The 22,537-nt window shown below is 44.8% G+C and overlaps 1 protein-coding gene across 1 annotated transcript in view; it reads left to right on the plus strand.

Annotated features, from left to right (window-relative positions):
* The first annotated feature begins 418 nt into the window (after positions 1 to 418).
* The window catches only part of ALDH5A1 (aldehyde dehydrogenase 5 family member A1), a 35,597-nt gene continuing 13,478 nt past the window's right edge, over positions 419 to 22,537 (plus strand). Inside the window, exons 1-7 of the mRNA XM_073631155.1 lie at positions 419 to 1,117; positions 4,293 to 4,376; positions 4,767 to 4,937; positions 6,789 to 6,905; positions 6,993 to 7,136; positions 10,091 to 10,234; positions 19,140 to 19,298. Coding sequence (XP_073487256.1) covers positions 845 to 1,117; positions 4,293 to 4,376; positions 4,767 to 4,937; positions 6,789 to 6,905; positions 6,993 to 7,136; positions 10,091 to 10,234; positions 19,140 to 19,298 — 1,092 coding nt within the window. The 5' untranslated portion in view covers positions 419 to 844. The remainder of the gene's footprint in view (positions 1,118 to 4,292; positions 4,377 to 4,766; positions 4,938 to 6,788; positions 6,906 to 6,992; positions 7,137 to 10,090; positions 10,235 to 19,139; positions 19,299 to 22,537) is intronic.

The following is a 22,537-nucleotide window of genomic DNA, read 5'->3' on the forward strand; positions in this document are numbered from 1 at the left end:
GCATGCTGTATGTGAGCGCCGCTTTCGTTTATCGCTCAATGGATCGTTCGAAATTCACATCGTGTATGGCCTGCATTAGTCTCCGTCTTATGACAGTATAGGAGTTTCCTAGGAGCAAGAGCATCTCCTAGCAATGAGCTATAGTGAAGTCTGTGCTATGAGGTGGGATTTGGGGAAGGGAGGGGACATTTACAATATATAATATGTGCTGTGTAAATTGATGGCGCTATATAAGTATCTCATCTGTAATAAACAAATAAACAAAAGACAGTTAGCAGCAACGAGAACGACTAACCACCCACCACCAGATGGCGCTGTCATCTCTCTATCGTTTGATTAGCACATTTATGGTACTGTACTCGTAGACGTGAGAGAGACACACAGAGGTGATTGGAGGGGGGATGGTGACTCTAGGACGATGATTGGACGAGGAGAGAAGCTGCAGACTGATGATTGGGAGTGCAGACACGCAGGATGGTGATTGGTAGAACACACACCCCTTACGGACGTTTGCCTATGTCAGTGTCAGTGCGGTGTTCGTAATGTAGTATCTGTCATATCAGCTGTAGCAGTCTGTGCATTGTTCACCTCTGTACACCTTGTACATTGTCTTGTCTGGATTGGTAGTATAATGTAAGGAGTACAGGGAAGACTATCAGTATTCCTACTTCCTCAGTCCTGATCTCTGACCACCCCTTCCTCATTAATCATTGACTGACTCACATTCCATCTGAACATTGCCTGGCATGTAATGATTGCTGATTTTTATTGCATGTAATCACCTAGAATTGTGCACATTGCAGATTCCATCCTCTTGCAGGCGGTCTCTTTGTATCTGGAGATAATGCTCGCACATCTCCCCTGTCCTGGCACCCTGAGAGCATTCTGCAGGATGTCCTCCTCCTGTGTCAGCGCATTGCCCGCATCCCTGTTGCGCTCAGCTGCCTACGTCGGGGGTTCCTGGATACGTTCCTCTGATTCTGCCACTTTCCCGGTGCTGGATCCCGCCACTGGCACAGAACTGGTGCAGGTTACTGACTGTGGGCCTGCAGAGTGCAGAGAGGCATTAAGAACTGCTTCAGGGGCATTTCAGAGCTGGAAGGAGGTGCCCGCCAAGGTGAGCATCAAACTGCCTGTGTGAAGGTGATATACCGCACTGCCAGGGTTATGTCTTCCACGCCAGATACTAATCTTCCAAATCTCAGGTTACTGAGAGCAAAAAAATCAGTTGTATGTTTAAGAATAGCTGATGATGGATTCACATTTCTATACTGTTCTATTACTATTATTATATATAATGTAATAATAGTAATATCGCTATTATTAGTAACTGAAGAGGCCGTTGTGGGAAAGTATCTTTTGTTTACATAGTTAGTTTGGCTGAAAAAGACACAAGTCAATCTAGCAAAAGGACAGCAGGTATTTAAGGACTTTAAATATACCAGTGTGCACACTTACCATGCTAAAAGAAAAATGTTCCTATATTATACAGTTTGTATAAAAATAATTTTCAGAAGATTTAATGCGCTTATCTTTGTGATGTATTTTCACAGACAACAATATGTGTTTTTATATTGTATGAAATAAAAAATAGATTTTTATACAAACTGATATAGGAAAATTTTTGTGTGCACAAATCCCAAAATCCTCTTTGTCCTTTTGCTACTTTATTGGGATGATACCCTAGTGCTCACACATTTTAGGTTTATTTCACTCTCCCACAAACATAAACTCGAAGCATACACAAGTCAATCTAGTTTAACCAATATTTAGTAAATAATTTCTACTTATGTTTGCATACATGCAGAAACAGTTACTCTGGTACAGAGATTTCCAAACTTTTCAGTACAAGGGCCAAATCTTATATTTTACAAATATGCATGGGCCAAAACACTGCTTTTTTTGTTTTTTTTTTTTGTTTTTATATGTATGCATACAATTTAAGTGAACGAGAAAGTCCTCCCTTCCATCCAGCAGTGCCCAGCAGAGCCCCCCCTTAGGGAGGGGGGGAATCTGTGCTGAAGACTCGGGGGGGGGGGGGGAGTCACGGCTGGCTGGCAGCAGATGCCCCCTTACAGAGGTGTTCAGAATGCCACCCTCACAGACAGCTGAAAAACATTGGTGTCTTGCTGCTGGCTCTGCTCTGTTTAGTGGTGTTGGACCCAGAACAATGTAGGCATCATTAGTTGGGACATTAGTCCGCCACAGCTCAAAGAACCCTTAGCAACCTCTGGAGGAACCCTCGGGTACTACAGAACCCTGACTGAGAATGGCTGCTTTAAAATGATTGTGAACGATGGCCTTCTAAAAAAACATATTTCAAAATAGAAATGAAAGGCAAAACATTTTTATATAAATATAAAAGTACATTATAAATACATTTTTTTTGCTTTTTATAAGTGATCACGTTCCCTCTGTTCTCTGTTGCATAAGAGCTGGGGGAGGAGAAGCAGGAGCACACTGAGCTTCCCAGTGAATGGCTGTGCGGTAGGGGCGTGTCAGGACAAGTCTGATCATTGAAGGAGAGCACACCGAGTTCTCAGCATAAAATAAAACAATGTGTCTGCGCTGGAAAAAAAATCACATCAATCAAAAGTGCAGCAATAATAAACATAAACAACATAGGTATTAACAAATAGTACACTTGAGTGAAAATACCCCTAAGTGCTAAAGTATAAAGTGCACAGTGCTATATAAAACGCACAATGTGAGTGGTCAATCAAAAAACATATAGATATTGGATCAAATGAAATATAAAGGGATATAACTACTAGTGAATGAAATAAAGTCCAAAACAGTATATATCCAGAAATATAAGAGTGCCCAGAAATAACATAGTCCGAAGATTTAGTGAAATCCGCATATCCTTCTTTCCAAAAGTGTGTCACCAAGAAACATGCTGTAGTGTCTTCCAGCCACCCCCACAGGTATATATGCTCACCTTCCTGTGTGTGACACAGTGATTAAACTATGTCAAACAAAGCTTTGGAGCCACTCCTGTGCTCTTTTGGAACCAGCTGTGCAGACTTCCAATGCTCTCAAATGAAGATAATATCTCCTCAGGAGATTTACAGCCTAAATGGGGGGGTCTTCTGAATTGGGAGAGGCTGAACACAACAGGATGGATGGAGAAGAGGGGAAAAAAAAAAATGATAGAGAGATATATATATATATATATATATATATATATATATATATATATATATATATAAAAAACAAATAAAAATAAACTTTAAAAGGCGTCCGGAGCGAGGACAAAAAAAAAAAAAAGAACGTTCTTTTTTTTTTTTGTCCTCGCTCCGGACGCCTTTTAAAGTTTATTTTTATTTGTTTTTTATATATATATATATATATATATATATATATATATATATATATATATATATATATATATATATATATATATCTCTCTATCATTTTTTTTTTTTTCCCCCTCTTCTCCATCCATCCTGTTGGGTTCAGCCTCTCCCAATTCAGAAGACCCCCCCATTTAGGCTGTAAATCTCCTGAGGAGATATTATCTTCATTTGAGAGCATTGGAAGTCTGCACAGCTGGTTCCAAAAGAGCACAGGAGTGGCTCCAAAGCTTTGTTTGACATAGTTTAATCACTGTGTCACACACAGGAAGGTGAGCATATATACCTGTGGGGGTGGCTGGAAGACACTACAGCATGTTTCTTGGTGACACACTTTTGGAAGGAAGGATATGCGGATTTCACTAAATCTTCGGACTATGTTATTTCTGGGCACTCTTATATTTCTGGATATATACTGTTTTGGACTTTATTTCATTCACTAGTAGTTATATCCCTTTATATTTCATTTGATCCAATATCTATATGTTTTTTGATTGACCACTCACATTGTGCGTTTTATATAGCACTGTGCACTTTATACTTTAGCACTTAGGGGTATTTTCACTCAAGTGTACTATTTGTTAATACCTATGTTGTTTATGTTTATTATTGCTGCACTTTGGATTGATGTGATTTTTTTTCCAGCGCAGACACATTGTTTTATTTTACCACTTTGCACGATTATGAAACGTGACTGAGTGTTTGCAGCTGGTCTCCACCTAAGATTAATTACTCACCATTTTGTTAGGCATTTATCCGTAAGTGGCTCGCAGGGTTTGCTCACTACTTGAGTTCTCAGCATAGCTAGAGAACTGACCACGGTGTGTTTTCTTGCTGAGTGTGGTTTGTTTTTAATCAGGAATATGAAGTTTTGGGGTAACAAACGCTTTAAGTACACTTCATAGATCTGAAAATCTTTTGTTTATATTGCCTTAGGAACGAAGCAATTTGTTGCGCAGATGGTATGACCTGATGATCCAAAACAAGGAAGATCTAGCCAAGATTATTACAGCGGAAAATGTAAGATCCTTGATGAACTTTGGCCAAGGTTCTGAAACCTCCTTGACCCATCCCTCTTTTTCTCTATATCCACATACAAAAACCTATGAATAGTATACACTTTGTAATGTCATATTAATGGAAACCTGTACTGAGAGAAATATGTAGGGAGTAATTTCTGACCTGCTTTTGAAATTGCTAGTTGCCTGGTTTCAATACTTCCTTCCACCATCATGTATTTTAGGGCTTTATTTTAGTTTTTTTCCTTGGCCATATCATTAATAGAGACTAGACAAATATTCATAACCAGAATTATTGTCTATCATGTTTAACACTAAAAAAAAATGTTGTGCTATATTGTAAACTCATTCGCAGCATGTGATCTGTGAAGTTTGTTATTTTTTTTTATAGGGCAAACCTTTAAAGGAAGCACTTGGTGAAATTATATATGCTGCAGGCTTTCTTGAGTGGTTCTCTGAAGAGGCTCGCCGTATATATGGAGATGTGATCTCTGTGTCACTGAAAGACCGAAGAGCTTTGGTCCTCAAACAACCTGTTGGAGTTGCAACCATCATTACCCCAGTAGGTCTTAAACCAGCCAGAGTGAAAAAAAAACAACATATCAATCTTTTCAGTTGTTATTGTTTATAGCAATTATAACATGGCAATCTTTCTCCATTCCTTAACCTGAAAATGGCAATTTTTTTTTTTCTTTGTATATTTTTGATCCAGTCCAGCCCCTTCCTCAATTCTCTTCTCGCCTACTTGAAGCGGAGTTCCAACCAAAAATGGAACTTCCGCTTTTCGGATCTCCCCCCCCCCCCCCGGTGTCACATTTGGCACCTTTCAGGGGGGAGCAGATGGAACGGAATGTCCCACGCTCCGCTTGAGTGCTTCCGTCGGTATATCGCTTCCTAAGTCCTGGAACACGAGTCCAATGGATCTGGCTATAGTTACCTCAGGAACCAGACAAAACCAGTCTTGGAGTACATCAGGAATAGCCTTCTTTATTTGAGATCTCACACAAATATATACAGCAGGATTGCAATACAAACTGTAACCAGAAACCTAATTAACATGAGCTAATTATCTAATCCTTTAGACAGCCTAGGTGACTCAGAGGCATGACCCCTCAGGACAGACTTGCCGTAGTTTAGCTCAGAAGACACAATCAAAGTTATCATAAATAGAAACACAAACCTTCTCGCAATAGCAGAAGCTAATTACAATTAACAATACAAACAGTAGACTGTTCGGCTCCTACCCAGCTCTGGAGGCCTGTGATCAGCTCTAAATATATATATATCTCCTAGGGGATGTTGTGGATAAATATTACTGTTATATTTAAGTAACCACCTTCTCATTGTCCATTAAACAGCTGTCCATCATTTTTCTCATGCACCCTGTGCCTCTCATGGACTCAGGGTGGCTTAGACATAGAAGGTGCATGGGGAGCTGAAACAAAGGTTTCCCAACCTCTCCAAGGGATTCTGGGTTCCACGGGCCCTCCCGTCACAGCAGATACCTGTATAATCCAGGTATTTGCTCCCACTTCCGGGCATAGATAGCTGCAGTATCTGCCGCAAGGCTTCACTTCCTGATTCCCTTACCGAAGATGGAGGTGCCTCCACCCGAGAGCCGAGGGACAGATCGGCTTCGGGTGCCGACATCGCGGGAGCCCTGGACAGGTATGTGTCCATATTTTAAAAGTCAGCAGCTGCAGTATTTTTAGCTGCTGACTTAAAAAGAAAAATTTTGGCGGAACTCCGCTTTGAGATTTACATAAGCCCCAACCCAGCAGCCACCTGAGATATCTACATCAGATATCCCAGGAGGAATTGCTTTCACACTCTGTGGCTGGAGGAGGGCAGAACTAGTGGCAGATCATCGGGGAGCTGTCTGAACCAGGAAGAGACAGATGGCGCCTGATGAAATCATGAAAGATGAGGGTGACGTCGGACCCTGTGTGCGGCAGCTGAGCGGCAGATCACAGCGGGACAACACTGGATTCGCTGGGTGGGTGAGTAAGTGAATTCAGGATATCAAGCAAACCCAGTAAAAATAAAAATGAACCCTGGGATTGGGGGGTGTAGTTCCTCTTAAAATGCCTCCCCTGAAGTATCCAAGCTCCACTCTTCTCTTATTTGTGCATAAATATGCCTATTTCATTAAGGTCCACCTGCTGGCTGTTAGGAATGGGTGGTTATAAAGCATGGTTTTATTAGCAACTTTATACAACCTTCGACATTAACATGACTGCAGTGTTGGCATATGCATGCTTGTGATGTTTCGCCAGCAAGCTGTGGCTACTTCGGATATAGAGGAGAAGAACAAAAATACTACTACTTAACTTATGGCAGTAGATATCATTACTTGCTTTGTACAAACCATTTGTATATTTGTAATTAATCCTTATTTTTTCTCTGCCATCAGTGGAATTTTCCCAGTGCAATGATCACAAGAAAGGTTGGGGCTGCTCTGGCTGCTGGGTGTACAGTTATAGTGAAGCCTGCAGAAGACACCCCACTGTCTGCATTAGCACTTGCAGAGGTATAGTTTATGTGAAATCCTTACATTTCATCCTGTGATCCTTGTGTGTGGCTGAGCATACTTCTCTTTGCTTTGTGTATATTGCAGCTCGCTCATCAGGCTGGCATTCCAGGTGGAGTGTACAATGTTGTGCCATGTTCCAGACAGAAGGCCCAAAAAGTTGGAGAAATTCTTTGCACAGATCCTGCAGTAGCCAAAATTTCTTTTACTGGGTCCACTGCTACAGGAAAGGTAATAATGCATTTAATACACTCTTTAAATATGCATTACTGTTAAGTATTTCCTCTGTTATTTCTACAAGCAGTGGTATAGATTTAGCAAGACATGGGATTTTCACCTTGACTCGTAGGAGTTATTTACTAAAACTGGAGTGATAACAATCTGGTGCAGCTCTGCATAGAAACCAATCAGCTTCCAGGTTTAGGCTGGGTTCACACTGGTCCGACAAACGCTCCGACATTGGGAGCTCATGTCGCATGACGTGTGAAATTTAATGTTTCCCTATGGGAGCCGTCCTAACTGGTCCGACACAAGTCGTTCCGACTTTATAAATGCTCCCTGTACTACTTTGGTCCGACTTTGATCCTACTTCAGCCTATTGACTATCATTGAAGTCGGATCAAAGTCGGATTGCCGTCTTGCATGATCCGACTTCGGCACGCGACTTGTGCTCAGATGTTCTTGAGGGGGAACTCCGCGCCAAATTTTAAATAAAAAACCGGCATGGGTTCCCCCTCCAGGGGCATACCAGGCCCTTGGGTCTGGTATGGACCTTGAGGGGAACCCCCTACGCCGATAAAAACGGCGTGGGGGTCCCCCCCAATCCATACCAGACCCTTATCCGAGCACGCAGCCCGGCCGGACAGGAATGGGGGTGGGGACGAGCGAGCGCCCCCCCCCCCCTCCTGAACCGTACCAGGCCGCATGCCCTCAACATGGGCGGGTTGGTGCCTTGGGGGAGGGGGCGCGCTGCGGCCCCCCACCCCAAAGCACCTTGTCCCCATGTTGATGAGGACAAGGGCCTCTTCCCGACAACCCTGGCCGTTGGTTGTCGGGGTCTGCGGGCGGAGGGCTTATCGGAATCCAGGAGCCCCCTTTAATAAGGGGGCCCCCAGATCCCGGCCCCCCACCCTATGTGAATGAGTATGGGGTACATGGTACCCCTACCCATTCACCTAGGGAAGTGTCAATAAAAAAAACCACAGTACACAGGTTTCAAAATTAATTTATTGGGCAGCTCCGGTATCTTCTTCCGACTTCTCCCGGTGTTCCGCCTCTTCTCCCGGGCCCCGCCGCTATCTTCTTCCAGCTCTATTGCCAGCGAGGGGCCCGGTCTGCTGCCGCTGTCTTGTCGCCGCTGTCTCGCCGCTCCTTCTCTTCATCTCTTCTTCCGATGTTGACACGACGCTCTCCCCGGCTGGAATGCTCTCTGTGCGCTCTGCTCTGACTTATATAGGCGGTGACCCCGCCCCCTTATGCCGTCACAGTCTCTGGGCATGCTGGGACTGTGACGGCATAAGGGGGCGTGGTCATCGGGTGATGACCACGCCCCCTAAAACGTCACAGTCCCAGCATGCCCAGGGACTGTGACGGCATAAGGGGGCGGGGTCACCGCCTATATAAGTCAGAGCAGAGCGCACAGAGAGCATTCCAGCCGGGGAGAGCGTCGTGTCAAAATCGGAAGAAGAGATGAAGAGAAGGAGCGGCGAGACAGCGGCGACAAGACAGCGGCAGCAGACCGGGCCCCTCGCTGGCAATAGAGCTGGAAGAAGATAGCGGCGGGGCCCGGGAGAAGAGGCGGAACACCGGGAGAAGTCGGAAGAAGATACCGGAGCTGCCCAATAAATTAATTTTGAAACCTGTGTACTGTGGTTTTTTTTATTGACACTTCCCTAGGTGAATGGGTAGGGGTACCATGTACCCCATACTCATTCACATAGGGTGGGGGGCTGGGATCTGGGGGCCCCCTTATTAAAGGGGGCTCCTGGATTCCGATAAGCCCTCCGCCCGCAGACCCCGACAACCAACGGCCAGGGTTGTCGGGAAGAGGCCCTTGTCCTCATCAACATGGGCACAAGGTGCTTTGGGGTGGGGGGCCGCAGCGCGCCCCCTCCCCCAAGGCACCAACCCCCCCATGTTGAGGGCATGCGGCCTGGTACGGTTCAGGAGGGGGGGGCGCTCGCTCGTCCCCACCCCCATTCCTGTCCGGCCGGGCTGCGTGCTCGGATAAGGGTCTGGTATGGATTGGGGGGGACCCCCACGCCGTTTTTATCGGCGTAGGGGGTTCCCCTCAAGGTCCTTGGGCCTGGTATGCTCCTGGAGGGGGAACCCATGCCGTTTTTTTATTTAAAATTTGGCGCGGAGTTCCCCCTAAAGATTCATACCAAACACAGTGCCGGGCATTGGCGGGGATCCAAGTCGGATCCCCGTTCATTGAAAATCGGACACATGCCGGCTTCATGTCGCAGGGCAAAGTCGGATCCAAAGTAGGACGGCTGTCGTGTCGCACCAGTGTGAACCCAGCCTAAGTTGTCAAAGCTTAATTGAACAAGCTGAAGCTGATTTGGCTTTCTGACTGCCTTCCTTTGCTAAAGACAGAGGGAATATGTGCTAAGAGTGTCTATAATGACCAAAGGCGACATTTAAGGTTGTGGTGAAAATGGAAAGGAATTCTCCTGCACTAGTGGATTATTTAAACTATTGTTTTATTTTCTGTCTCATGAAGATAACATGTTTTCTAAATCTCTGTATAAGAAAAGTTTGAGATTTTTTTTAGAGTATGCATGAAGAGAAATGTGGAGGCATCCTCCATCTTCTATTCAATCCCTGAAAATGCTTGTTATTTGTCCATCTCTGGCTTCATTATTTTCATTGTCTTGGAACAAGTGGGCAATTTAGAAAGTAGGGGTTCAGTCAGAACTTCTTTCTGGTCTGCTTGCCTAAGTTCTTAGACTTGTAAACTATTGCACCAACTGGAACAGCATAAAGGTAACGAGCATATTTTGGAAGGGGGGGTCAACAATGGCACCCTAAATCCCTCTCTAGGTATAGGTGTTCTTTAGTAGTCCTATGTTTTAAAGGTGGGAATTGTGGGAAACTATGGGCATAACAGACAGTTATTTTTCAGTTTTAAATATGAGAATTGTTTTGTGACTGATCATTTTTCCTGTTTTTTCCCTGTGCAGGTTCTGCTTCGCTATGCAGCTGATTCTGTAAAGCGGGTGTCTATGGAACTTGGAGGACATGCGCCGTTCATTGTGTTTGATAGTGCAGACATTGACAAAGCAGCAGCTGGTGCTTTTGCTTCCAAATTTCGGAATTCTGGACAGGTATGAGACATTGCTCATTTCAAAAGGAGACCTGAAGGGGGAGGATAAGTTAGGTGACTTTGGACTTGGTTCTCCCAGCGATGCAGGATTATGCCATGTACACACGGGCGGACATTTCGGCATTAAAGATCCGACAATCTTTCCGACGGATTTTCGAGGGAGTTACGACGGACTTTCGACGGACATTCTAATGAACAGACTTGCCTACGCACGATCACACCAAAGTCCGTCGGATTCGTACGTAATGACGTACGACCGGACTAAAATAAGGAAGTTCATAGCCAGTAGCCAATAGCTGCCCTAGCATCAGTTTTCGTCCGTCAGACTAGCATACAGATGAGCTGATTTCTCGATAGGAACTAGGTCCAGCGGAGTTTCGGCGGAAAGATTTCAAACATGTTCCAAATCTAAAGTCCGTCTGATTTTTGACAGAAAAAGTCTGCTAAGGGTTCAATGAAGCCCACACACGGTCGGAATGTCCGACGGATTCGTTCTGTCGGACCAGATCGGTCAAAAAGTACACAGCATTAGAGTATTTTGAAAGTAGCACATTAAAAAGTGAATACCGTGTTTCCCCGAAAATAAGTCTGGGTCTTATAGTAATTTTGGCTTCAGAAAATGCTTTAGGGCTTATTTTCAGGGGATGTCTTGTTTGTCCCGTCTTCTCTCCCCCTCTTCCTCCCTATCAGCTCAGGAGTCAGCATCTCTGTAATCTCCAAAATAAACCCTAGTTAAAGTCCTTGTAAAATAATTTAATCCGTTCTGTAAATGGATTATATAATGTCCAGTGTCTGTCTTTATGTAACATTATTGTAGAAAATACCTTATTTAGAGCGCTGCTGGGTACTCTCATGACCCACTGGAGCTCTTTTTCCCCACTCCGAGCACTGCTGAGGGAGTTGCCGAGATCCCCGCTGACCACAGCCGTGCTCCGAGCACTGCAGAGGGAGGGGCTGCTGACGTAAGCCAGGAAGAGAGATCCGGCGGGTCACATGAGCTCCCAATGAAGCTGTAAATATGGTATTTTCTACAATAATGTTACATAAAGACACACACTGGACATTATATAATCCTTTTACAGCATGGATTATGTGATTTTACAAGGACTTTAAACAAGGGCTTATTTTCGGGGTAGGGCTTATATTGCAGCCATCCTAGAAAATTGAGATAGGTCTTATTTTTGGGTTAGATCTTATTTTCAGGTAAACATGGTATGTCACTTTGCCAATTCAGCTCAAGGTGACAGGTTCTTTTAAGAGCCCCTCATCCAGTGTTGCTCACCCTTTGCCATGCTTCCCATCTGCCCTGTTCTTCTGTCCTTTGGAAATGCCAGGAGAGCCTGTGATATAACGGAAAATTTATATCAAATACTTACCGTAATTTTCCTTTCCTGATAGGCTCCATGGCAGCATACGTGTGGGTAGGCTCCCCCTCCATAACTACCCAATAGGACCCCCTCTCCCATAAATCTTTTCTCTAGGCTGCTATCCATGTTCCGTAACTAGCCTACTCCAGACATTTTGGGAGGGAGTCCTGCTGCCATGGAGCCTATCAGGAAAGGAAAATTACGGTATTTGATATAAATTTTCCGTTTTCCTGACAGGCTCCATGGCAGCATACGTGTGGGAAATAACTCGCCCAAAAATACACACGGGCGGGTAAAAATGTTTGAGCAAAGAAACCAAATTTATTTTACATTGTCAACCGACAATACTTGTAAACCAAAATTAATAGATGACAGAGCAGCAGGCTCAACACAATAATGGGAAACAAATGTGTTAATAGAAGACCAGGAAGCCGCTCTACAAATGATTTCAGGCGCGACATGCCGGGAAGCTGCCCACGAGGTCGAGATACTCCTGGTCGAATGAGCTGTCACTGCCTCTGGAGGAGCCAAGCCCTTTGCCTTGTATGCCCTCTGAATGGTCTGCACAATCCAAGAAGAAATTGATCTGACCGAAGCTCGCATTCCCTTGTTTTTACCATGGAGAAGAACGAAAAGGAATTCCGTTTGTCTGAATGGAGCCGTGACCTCCAGATATTGCTTTAGAGTGTGGCCTACGTCAAGTGGATGGACATCCTAATCATCCGATGTTCTGAAAGTAGGAAGTACAATCTCTTGATTTTCATGAAAGACTGAGGTCACTTTAGGGTTTGACCCAAGCATGGGAATCAACACTACCCTGTCTGGAAAGAAGGTTAGGAAAGGTTCTTCTGATCCTAGACTTCTAATCTCTGACACTCTTTTAGCCGATGTCACAGCTACTAAGAAGGTGGTCTTGAGCGTGAGATTTCTCATGGAAAGAGGATTGTCAGGATCTGATCCTAGATTAGAGAGAAAATCCAAGACAATAGGAAGGTCCCATTTGGGAAACCTAGGTCTTCTTTGAGGTTTAAGCCTGATAGCTCCTTTAAAGAATTGACGGACTAATGTGTGATTAGCCCAAGATACTCCTGTGAAGGCCGAGATGGCTGAAAATTGAACTCTTAGTGAGCTGACTGCTAAGGATAGGTCCAGTCCTGATTGGAGAAAACTTAGAATATCCTGTACTGTTGGAGAATTACACGGATTTGACCGGGAAGACATATGATCAGAGAATTTAGACCATATCCGTTCGTATACTCTGTTCGTACTTCCCCTCCGGGCACTAAGAAGAGTTGGAATAGCTTCTTCCGGACAACCTAGAGATTCAAGCCTCTCCCTTTCAAGAACCACACCCTGAGGTGTAGGCAAGATGGGTATGGGTGTAACGTCGAGCCTTGCGACAGTAGATCCGGCCTGAGAGGAAGGGGAACTGGGTCTTGATAACTCAGGAGCGATAACAGAGGAAACCACGGCCTGTTGGGCCAGAAAGGAATCACTGCAATGATCTCCACCTTCTCTGTTCTGAGCCTCCGGAGGAATTGAAGAATCACCGGTACCGGAGGGAAGGCATAAGCCTTCTGAAACTTCCATTGATCTGAGAGAGCGTCTATCCCGTAAGCCTGAGGGTCTCCGAACCTCGAATAATATCTGGGCATTTTGTGATTGCACGGAGAAGCAAATAGATCGACTTCTGGAAGTACTCCCAGGGTCAGAAGCCACTCGAACACCTCTCTGTGGAGAGACCACTCGTTGTTGTCCATTTGCACTCTCGAGAGGAAGTCCGCCTGTACATTCTGAATCCCCGGAATGTAAACTGCCGAAATGTTGGACAAATACTTCTGAGCCCAGCTCATTATTGGCTCCACTTCCTGTAGCAGAGACCAGCTACGAGTTCCACCTTGCTTCTTTATGTAAGCCACCACGGTTGTATTGTCCAACCTTAGCATCACAGATGACCCTACTATTAGATGGCGAAATGACAGGAGTGCCTGAAAGGCAGCCCTCAGCTCCGGAATGTTGGATACAATCCCTCGAGCTGGGAAAATCCATTGGCCTTGCGCCACTTCTGAAAGGCAGTGAGCGCCCCAACCTCGATTGCTGGCATCCGAAGTTAACGTGACCCATGAGATGGGCATGATTGAATGGTGATTGCGCAGATTCTTCTCTTGAAGCCACCAAAGGAGAGACGTCCTCATGGATGACGTAAGGTGTATGCGCTGGACTTGGCTGGAAGAATCCCATTGTTGAAGGAATCCTTTCTGGAAGGGTCGTGTATGCCATTGGGCCCACTTCACCATAGGAATGGTAGCTGTCATTGTGCCAATTACTTTCAGGCATTGGAGAGCGGAGAGGTGAGACGACGCAAGGGCTGCGTGTATTCTGTCTCGACTCACTCCAATCTTCTCCTCTGGAAGGGAGATGGTGCCTTCCAATGTGTTGAAGTGAGCCCCTAGAAACACCAGAGATTGTGTTGGCTCTAGATGGCTCTTCTCTAGATTCAGAAGCCAGCCGAATTCCTGCAGTGTGGAGATGACTAAGCTCTTGTGCTCTAACAGTTGATCTTTGTTCTGAGCTGGGAGAAGTAGGTCGTCTAAATAGTGGTGTAGACGAACCCCCTTGATACGAAGCAGAGCCACAACAGACAACAGGACCTTTGAGAAGACCCGAGGTGACGTTGTTAGGCCGAAGGGTAGACATGTGAACTGCAGATGCTGATTGCCTACCGCAAAGCGGAGGAATTGTTGAAACTCTGTTGCCACTGGCACGTGAAAGTATGCATCTTTCAGATCGATTGAAATCATCCAATCTCCCAGATGTATTGATTGTTGGATCGTAACTAAAGACTCCATTTTGAACTTTTCTTTTCGGATAAAGGAATTGAGATGTGTTAAATCTATTACTGGCCTCCATGTACCGTTTTTCTTCTGTATCATGAACAGAGGAGAATACATGCCTTTGCCTTGTTCGTTTTCTGGAACAGGGACGGCTGCGCCTTGATCCAATAAACAGCTCACGTAGGTTAATAGGACCTGCTTTTTCTCTTCTGAACCAGGAAGAGATGTGGGAACAAATCTGAGTCTTGGGGTATTGTTGAAGACCCACTTGTGACCGGAGGAGACCGTCTTGATGGTTCAGTAATCTCGGATTGAGGCCGCCCAGACATGCCAAGTGGCGAAGACGAGCCCCCACCTGGCATGCCTGAGCGGGCCCAATCTCAAAAGGACTTTGTGGCGTCCTGGTTGCCAGAGGAACCCCCTTTTGCGGGTTTCTTGAAAGAAGACTCGATTTCCAGGATCTTGAGAACTCCCGACCAGGTCTGTAGCTGCGCGCATCCCTAGCGCGATCAGAGTTTTGTCTTCTAGGAAAACTGCGTCTCTGATTTTGTAGGCGTCTGTCTTGAGGGAGGAAACCAGACTTCCCACCTGTGGCCCGGGTTATGGCACTATCGAGCTTATTGCCGAACAATGAAGAACCTTCAAACGGAATTCGGCACCAAGCTTGCTTGGAAGCTGGATCCGCCAACCACGGACGGAGCCATAAGGCACGACGAGCTGAAACAGCTGCCAACATAACCCGGGACATCAGGCGGATAACATCAATAGATGCCTCCCCAAGAAAGGCTGATGCCAGCCTGATCTCTTGGATAGGAGAATCCTTAGCTGTTTCAGTAGAGATACCTCTTAAGAACTCATCCACATTATCAGACCAAGATTCCAAAGCTTTGGAGACTGCAGCTATTGCAAGTACTTGCTTACATGCCATTCCTGACGTCAGGTAGATCCTCTTTAAATCCGAATCAATTCGCCTTTCCAAAGGATCTTTAAAAGATACAGTGTCTTCTAAGGGAAGCGTTACATATCTTGCTAGTCTCATTAAAGCTGCATCCACTAATGGGGCTGATTCAAGGTGCTATACTTCCTCTTCCTTAAAAGGATATAGTTTCAAGACCTTTGACTGCATGGAACTTTTCTTGTCCATTTTGCTCCATTCCTCAGAAATGACCTCACCCTGCTCAGCGAGAAAAGTAAAATACTGTCGCTCCTTATTGAGCTGCTTGAAAAACTTCCTTTGTTTTGGGGGGGAAGTAACTGGATCTTCCCACTTCAGGGCCTCTTTAACTGCCTTCACCAAAGAAGGAACTAAAGCATACTCAAACCCCACACCAGGATCTTCCAGATCCGATTCGCTATCTGAAACAGGAGCAGAAGGGTGACTTGGCTGGGAAGATTCCCATGTCTCATGCACAGAACCTTCACCCACTGGAGGGCATAATGGGTCTGATGGGGAATCATGGGGCTGTTGGGCCTCTCTCTCCTGTAGAGATTCTTTCACAACCCGCCTCACCATAGATTCCAAACGCTGGTCTGCACCATCCCTCTCATCTGCAGCTTTAGAGAAGCAGTGATCACAGAGAGATTTGTCTGTTGGAACAGGCATCCTGCATCCCCAGCATGATTTTCCTGAACTCTCTCTAGAGTGAGATGAAGGGGGGTGAGAAGGATTTTTATTGCGCTGTTCAGATCTGGAAGGAGATTTATGATGGCTAGACCTGGAGGAAGATTGCCGGTGGTGTGATTTTGATGATCCACTTCCTTTATGGGAACTACGGTGTGGATCAGACCTAGTAGGGCTGTGAGGAAAGAAACACAAAGAAGATAGAGAAAGAAATCAACTGGTGCCCTAAAATTCTACTCTCAATCCTTGTACAGGCAGAAAAGCAAAACTGCAAACATACCTGCTACAAGCGGGCTGGCCACTAGGGGGCAGTGAGGAGTCCATAGTGTCAATACAATAGGAAGCTGCAGAGACAGATTCACAGATTCAGCTGACTGACAACAGACCTTCCCCCCCAGACAATAGAGATTGTCTTACCTTGAACCGCCAAGATAGTAGCCCCGGGAAGTCGCCGTATCCCCCACGATCATTCCCAGGGCTCTGAAAGCTTTCCACAGCTTTTAAAAGTGGCGCCCGTGATGTCATCACCGACGTCAGACGCGAGACGCTCGCGCGCATGTGCGAACCAAGCCTCGACTTCGTATTGGGTCCGCGCATGCGCAGAGCGCACGCCGGTACCCGGAAGTCACAGAGAGAGCGGCTGCTGGAGCGCAGAGAGCGTCAGCGCCAATCTAGGACACCAGGAAGCAGAAAAAAACACACAGAGGTATGAAAACACATAAACACTGCTGCCGTATGTGAATGAATGTAAAAACTTACCCCTCCACCTACGATCACCTGGGCCGAGGAACGCCATCCATACACACACACACCGGACTTGGCAGCAGATAATGGTCGCCTGAAACATTAGGCAAACAGACCGTGCGCACATAGATGAACCGATCCAATCTTCAGCGCTACTCTGCTATACACTCCATACCCTGCTTAACAGTCAGGGCCTATCGGAGGAATCTTTGGCACTCGGCATCATCGATCGTAGGGAGGTTTATCTTCAGGTTGGAGAACCAACACCTGGTCCTATGGAGGAGGACAAAAAAGGAACATGGATAGCAGCCTAGAGCAAAGATTTATGGGAGAGGGGGTCCTATTGGGTAGTTATGGAGGCGGAGCCTACCCACACATATGCTGCCATGGAGCCTGTCAGGAAATATTTTTTTTCCCCCTTTCCTCCCAAGATGAAGCGCTCAGGCTTAAGCGACTAGCTGCCAGGCAAAAACACTGTCATGTATGGGATAGATGTCAATATTTCTACAACTTCCATGGCAGTAATAAAATGTTAGCATTCATACCAGTTTTTAGGTAGTGATGACTATCTATGCAGTGCTTTACATGTTGTACATTCACATTAATATCTATTGTCAAAGAGCTTACAATCAAACGTTCTTATCTCGCATACATAAATATTAGGGTCAATTTAGACAAGAGTCTGTTAACCTTTCACATGTCTTTGGAATATGCAGAGTAAACCCTCGCAAGCACAGAGAGGACAAGGGCATTCCATTTGGGTAGTGTCCTGGTTAGGATTTGAACTGATAATCCTAGCACTGCAAGGGAGCAGTGCTCACCACTATTTGCCATGTTATATTTCCTATCATCTTCTGTCTCAATGGACAAATCTAGTGTGTGAATTTCCCAAAAGTGTTCTAACACTTTCCTACTCTTTAAAAACTGGCTATACATACATTTAAATTCTTCAGCATCTTCTGAGGTCTAGATCAAGACTATTTATTTTTCCATAATTTCACATTCCTTTCATGCTATGTACTACCCCGTGCTAGTGCTAGTACTCTAACCTCAAAAATGGTGATACATTTTTATGCCTTGTTCACAGGGACTTGTTTAAAGTGACAGTCAGCACTCTAATCTCTGTTTAACATTCTCATACTAGACCGAAAAGGTTTCTTTTCTCTTTTAAAGCAGTACCCACTTAAAGCGGAGCTCCACCCAAAAGAGGAAGTTTTGCTTTAAGGCCCCCTCCCCCCTTGTTCCCCAAAGGGCACTTTTTGGGGAGTGGGGGGAGCGGGTACCTGGTTTTAACAGGTACCCACTCCTACTTCCGCTCGGATCACCTAGGCAGAAATTCTCCTCTCTCCAATTAGCCGCTCGGATGACTTTTATAAAAAAGCCAATCGCCTCCTGGAAAAAAAACAATACCAGGATGATGCCTGTAGCCGCAGGCATCATCCTGGTATACCACTTGATAGTGGTAATGTATATGTACGTTAGGCGGTCTTCAAGTGGTTAAACCCAAAAACAAACATTTTATTATATCGCAGCTTACCAATTCTTGGATGTGATGGCTGCATTCATTTTCTTTTTTAGGCTTTCTTTCTTCTATTTTCATCTGGTCATCTGGCCAGTAAGTTTGATTTGAAAAAGAACAAGCTGTCTTCCAGTTCACAGGGATGAGACAAACCATTTAACACTGGCAGGGGTAGTTAAAATAATCAGCTTTCATTTATGTAAACCCTTTATCCCAGAAGCAAAAAAAAAACTGCTGTAACTAATTGTAAAGCGTGAGTTAGAGTCTGACTTCAATTTGTTAGTGTATTTAACACTACCCCCCCATCCCCCAGAGATTGATAATGCTGCTCCCTGCTGTGCCCCCTGTGCACATTCTCCTAGAGTGGGGCCACTTTAATGCAGGAGGTGTTACTGGCTCGATCACCGGGTAAAATAGTGGGTTGAAAAGCCTAAAAAAAAAAAAAACGAATGCAGTCACCACATCTAATGATTGTTAAGCTGAAGTATATTACATATTTGGTTTTGGGTTTAACACCACTTTAAGGCTTTATCAAAGCTGCTAAAGTTGCCAAAGGTGTTATTAATGCTTTGTAAAACCTTACTGTACACACTGCTCTTATACAAACAGAAGCTTCCATGAATAACTAAAGCAGGAACAGGGGTTTTTTTGTACAACCAGCGGGTTGAACGAAAAAAGCTCCACAGATTCCTACAGCTGCTGTTGAACAGAGAGGGTTACACACACGTGGAATTTGAATATCAATACTTGTATACCATGCTTTAGTTGCACAAAACGAGAATAGATTGCCTTTAAATAATTGTATTTCTTATCTCCTACAGACTTGTGTCTGTTCAAACAGATTCCTTGTTCAAAAGGGAATACATGATGCCTTTGTAAAGAAGCTGGCAGCGTTGGTAACAAAAGATTTGCATGTGGGCAATGGATTTGAAGAAGGTGTCACTCAGGGTCCACTTATTAACGAAAAAGCCGTGGAGAAGGTAATTATTAGAAGAAACGTGAGCTTTTCAAATATTCTTCCGGGAAGCATAGTTATTTAATATGATGTGGAAACCTTGCAAAAAGATCTGAACGATTTAATGGGGTGGGCAACTACATGGCAAAGGAGGTTTAATGTAGAAAGATGTAAAATAATGCATTTAAGTGGCAAAAATATAAATGCAATCTATACACTGGGGGGGGGGAGAACCTCTGGGGGAATCTAGGATGGAAAAGGACCCTGGGGGGTCCTAGTAGATAATAGACTCAGCAATGGCATGTAGTGCCAAGCTGCTGCTAACAAAGCAAACAGAATATTGGCATGCATTAAAAAGGGGATCAACTCCAGAGATAAAGCCATAATTCTCCTGCTCTGCAAGACTCTGGTCCGGCTGCACCTGGAGTATGCTGTCCAGTCCTCAGGAAGGATGTACCAGTTTTCAGGAAGGATGTACTGGAAATGGAGCAAGTACAAAGAAGGGCAACTAAGCTAATAAAGGGTCTGGAGGATATTAGTTATGAGGAAAGGTTGTGAGCACTGAACTTATTCTCTCTGGAGAAGAGACGCTTGAGAGGGGATATGATTTCAATGTACAAATACCGTACTGTTGACCCCACAATAGGGATAAAACTTTTTCGGGGAAGGGAGTTTAACAAGACACGTAGCCACTCAAAATTAGAAGAAAAGAGGTTTAACCTTAAACTACGTAGAGGGTTCTTTACTGTAAGAGCGGCAAGGATGTGGAATTCCCTTCCATAGGCGGTGGTCTCAGCGGGGAGCATCGATAGTTTAAAAAAACTATTAGATAAGCACCTGAACGTCCGCAACATACAGGGATATACAATGTAATACTGATATATAATGAGACACATAGGTTGGACTTGATGGACTTGTGTCTTTTTTCAACCTCACCTACTATGTAACTATAAGAAGAACCAATTGTGGGAAGTTGTCTGTACACTCCAGTGGAATTTTCACACCAGTGATAATTTGTCCCAGAAATCCTGTACAGACTTTTTCCAAGTCAGAGTCAAACAAACAAAAGATTTCCCAGCACACATACCAGCCAGCCTGCAAAACAACCAAATTGGCACTGTCTAATGCCTCGTACACATAGTCGGATTTTCCGACGGAAAATGTGCGATCGGAGCGTGTTTCGGAAATTCCGACCGTGTGTGGGCTCCATCGGACGTTTTCCATTGGATTTTCCGACACACAAAGTTTGAGAGCAGGCTATAAAATTTTCAGACAACAAAATCCGAGCGTCAATTCCGACCGTGTGTGGACAATTCCGACGCACAAAGTGCCACACATGCTCAGAAGAAATTCCGAGACGGAACAGCTCGGTCTGGTAAAATTAGCGTTCGGAATAGAGCACGTTCGTCATGCTGCAATGTAAAAAATTGTTTAATAAAGCGCACTCTCTTCTTCTTTATAATGTGAGAAGAATGAAGTAGTTTTGCTGCTCATATTCACACAGACTTCTCACAAACTTCTTTCTTTATTATTTATCGTGATTCCCTCAATATATTTTGATTTGTCACATCTGACTTAAATTTTTTTTTTGTTGTTTTATTTTTGTTTTTTGTTTTTTTCAAGGCTGATTTTTCTATTTTTTTTGGGGGGGGTTTGTATTTTTTGCAAGGCTGATGTGTTTTTTTTTGGGTTTTACTCCATAATATTTTTGTGTGTGTTTTGTGTGTCAAGTTACCACAACACCATTATTATCTTGTATTATTTAATCTCAAGGAGATTGCTTGCTTGGTGTTGGTGTCACTTGTTAATTCCACATTGTATTTTTGAAATGTACCTGAATCCTCACAAACAAACTGTCCTTTTTGAAGGAAAACACACATAGGCGAGTATTATTGAAACAAAAATTCCTTTATTAAGGGCTCAAAACCAAACAAAGAGGGAGGCAACGCTGGAGAAACAGCAGAAATTGGCGAAGCCTTGGACCCCCAGGGCACACATCAATTATTTTACTGTAAAATTGGTGGCCTGAGGAGTTCATATCTAAGGGAGTGCAGTCTGGTCCAGAAGTCCCAGAGATCAGGAAAGCAGCAGATGACATCTGTGTCCCCAGGCTGTGGTACTACAAGAGCCTGCATCTTTTGCCAGACCAGACTGAGCACAGGGCCATCACTCTCTTGTCTTCTTTCCACGCTTCCTTCCCGGCTGTGGCTCTGGTGTTGGAGATGTGACAGGAGGAGGAGTAGGACCTGGAGGAGGAGTAGGACCTGGAAGAGGACTATGTGTGAGGTCACAAATGTGGGTAGCACATGTTATTTGGCCCCTCAACCCCTTATTGAGAGCTTCCAAAATTAAGGACTCACACAGGAGTCGTTGGCCCTCCTCCATCTGCATCATATTGCAGGCAGTTATGCCAGCAAAGTCCTCCTCCACACTGTGGGGTGTTCTGAGGGCCTCAGTAGCCTTCCAAAAGAGGCCTATGGCAGCCTCCTCCAGGTTACTCCTCTTCCTGCCACTTTGTCTTTAAAGAGGTAGGGGAGGGACCTGAGTATAAGGCAGCCTGCTTGGCCCGGCCACCTCCTGGCTGAGACTTCCCTGTGTATGAAAAAGGGACATGGTTTTAGTTTTTGCTTCATCAATCACAATCATAAATTAGTACTCCAAACTAACATCTAGTTAACATCATTGATTGGACAACCATGAAGATTTAGAGGCATGCTATACCTGGCTCAAGCTGGGCTCTTCCACATGTTGCTGCCTGGAAGGCCCAGGTTGGGCGTCAGAAGCCTCAGCTGGGGGGGGGGAAGGAAGCACGGAAGGAAGAGTGGAGAGTGCTGGCCTGGGTTCAGTCTGACCTGCCAGAAAATGCAGTCTGTCATAGTACCACAGCCTGGGGACATAAATGTCATCTGCAGCTCCTGATCTCTGGGAATCCTGGACCTTCTTGTGCTCCCTTAGATATGTACTCCTCAGGCCACCAATTAGGATCTTTAAATAGGTGATGTCTGCCATGGGGATCACCGTCTTCACAAATTCCAACAAATTATCCAGCGCTGCCTTCCTCTTTGTTTGGTTCTTATATTCAGGGTGGTTTATCTCCCATAGACAGGGCAGCTCCCTGAACATATCAATGAAGATAAAGTCTTTATCTTTCAAGATATCCATTTTCACTGCAAGACACAACACAAGACAAACCCTAATGTCAGCCTAAAGTCTTCTAAACTTGTGCAAATACAGGCCTCAATCTAGAAGCAGTATAGGCCCAAT

Source organism: Aquarana catesbeiana, linkage group LG05 (genome assembly GCF_042186555.1).
Source record: "Aquarana catesbeiana isolate 2022-GZ linkage group LG05, ASM4218655v1, whole genome shotgun sequence".
Classification (NCBI taxonomy): Eukaryota; Metazoa; Chordata; class Amphibia; order Anura; family Ranidae; genus Aquarana; species Aquarana catesbeiana.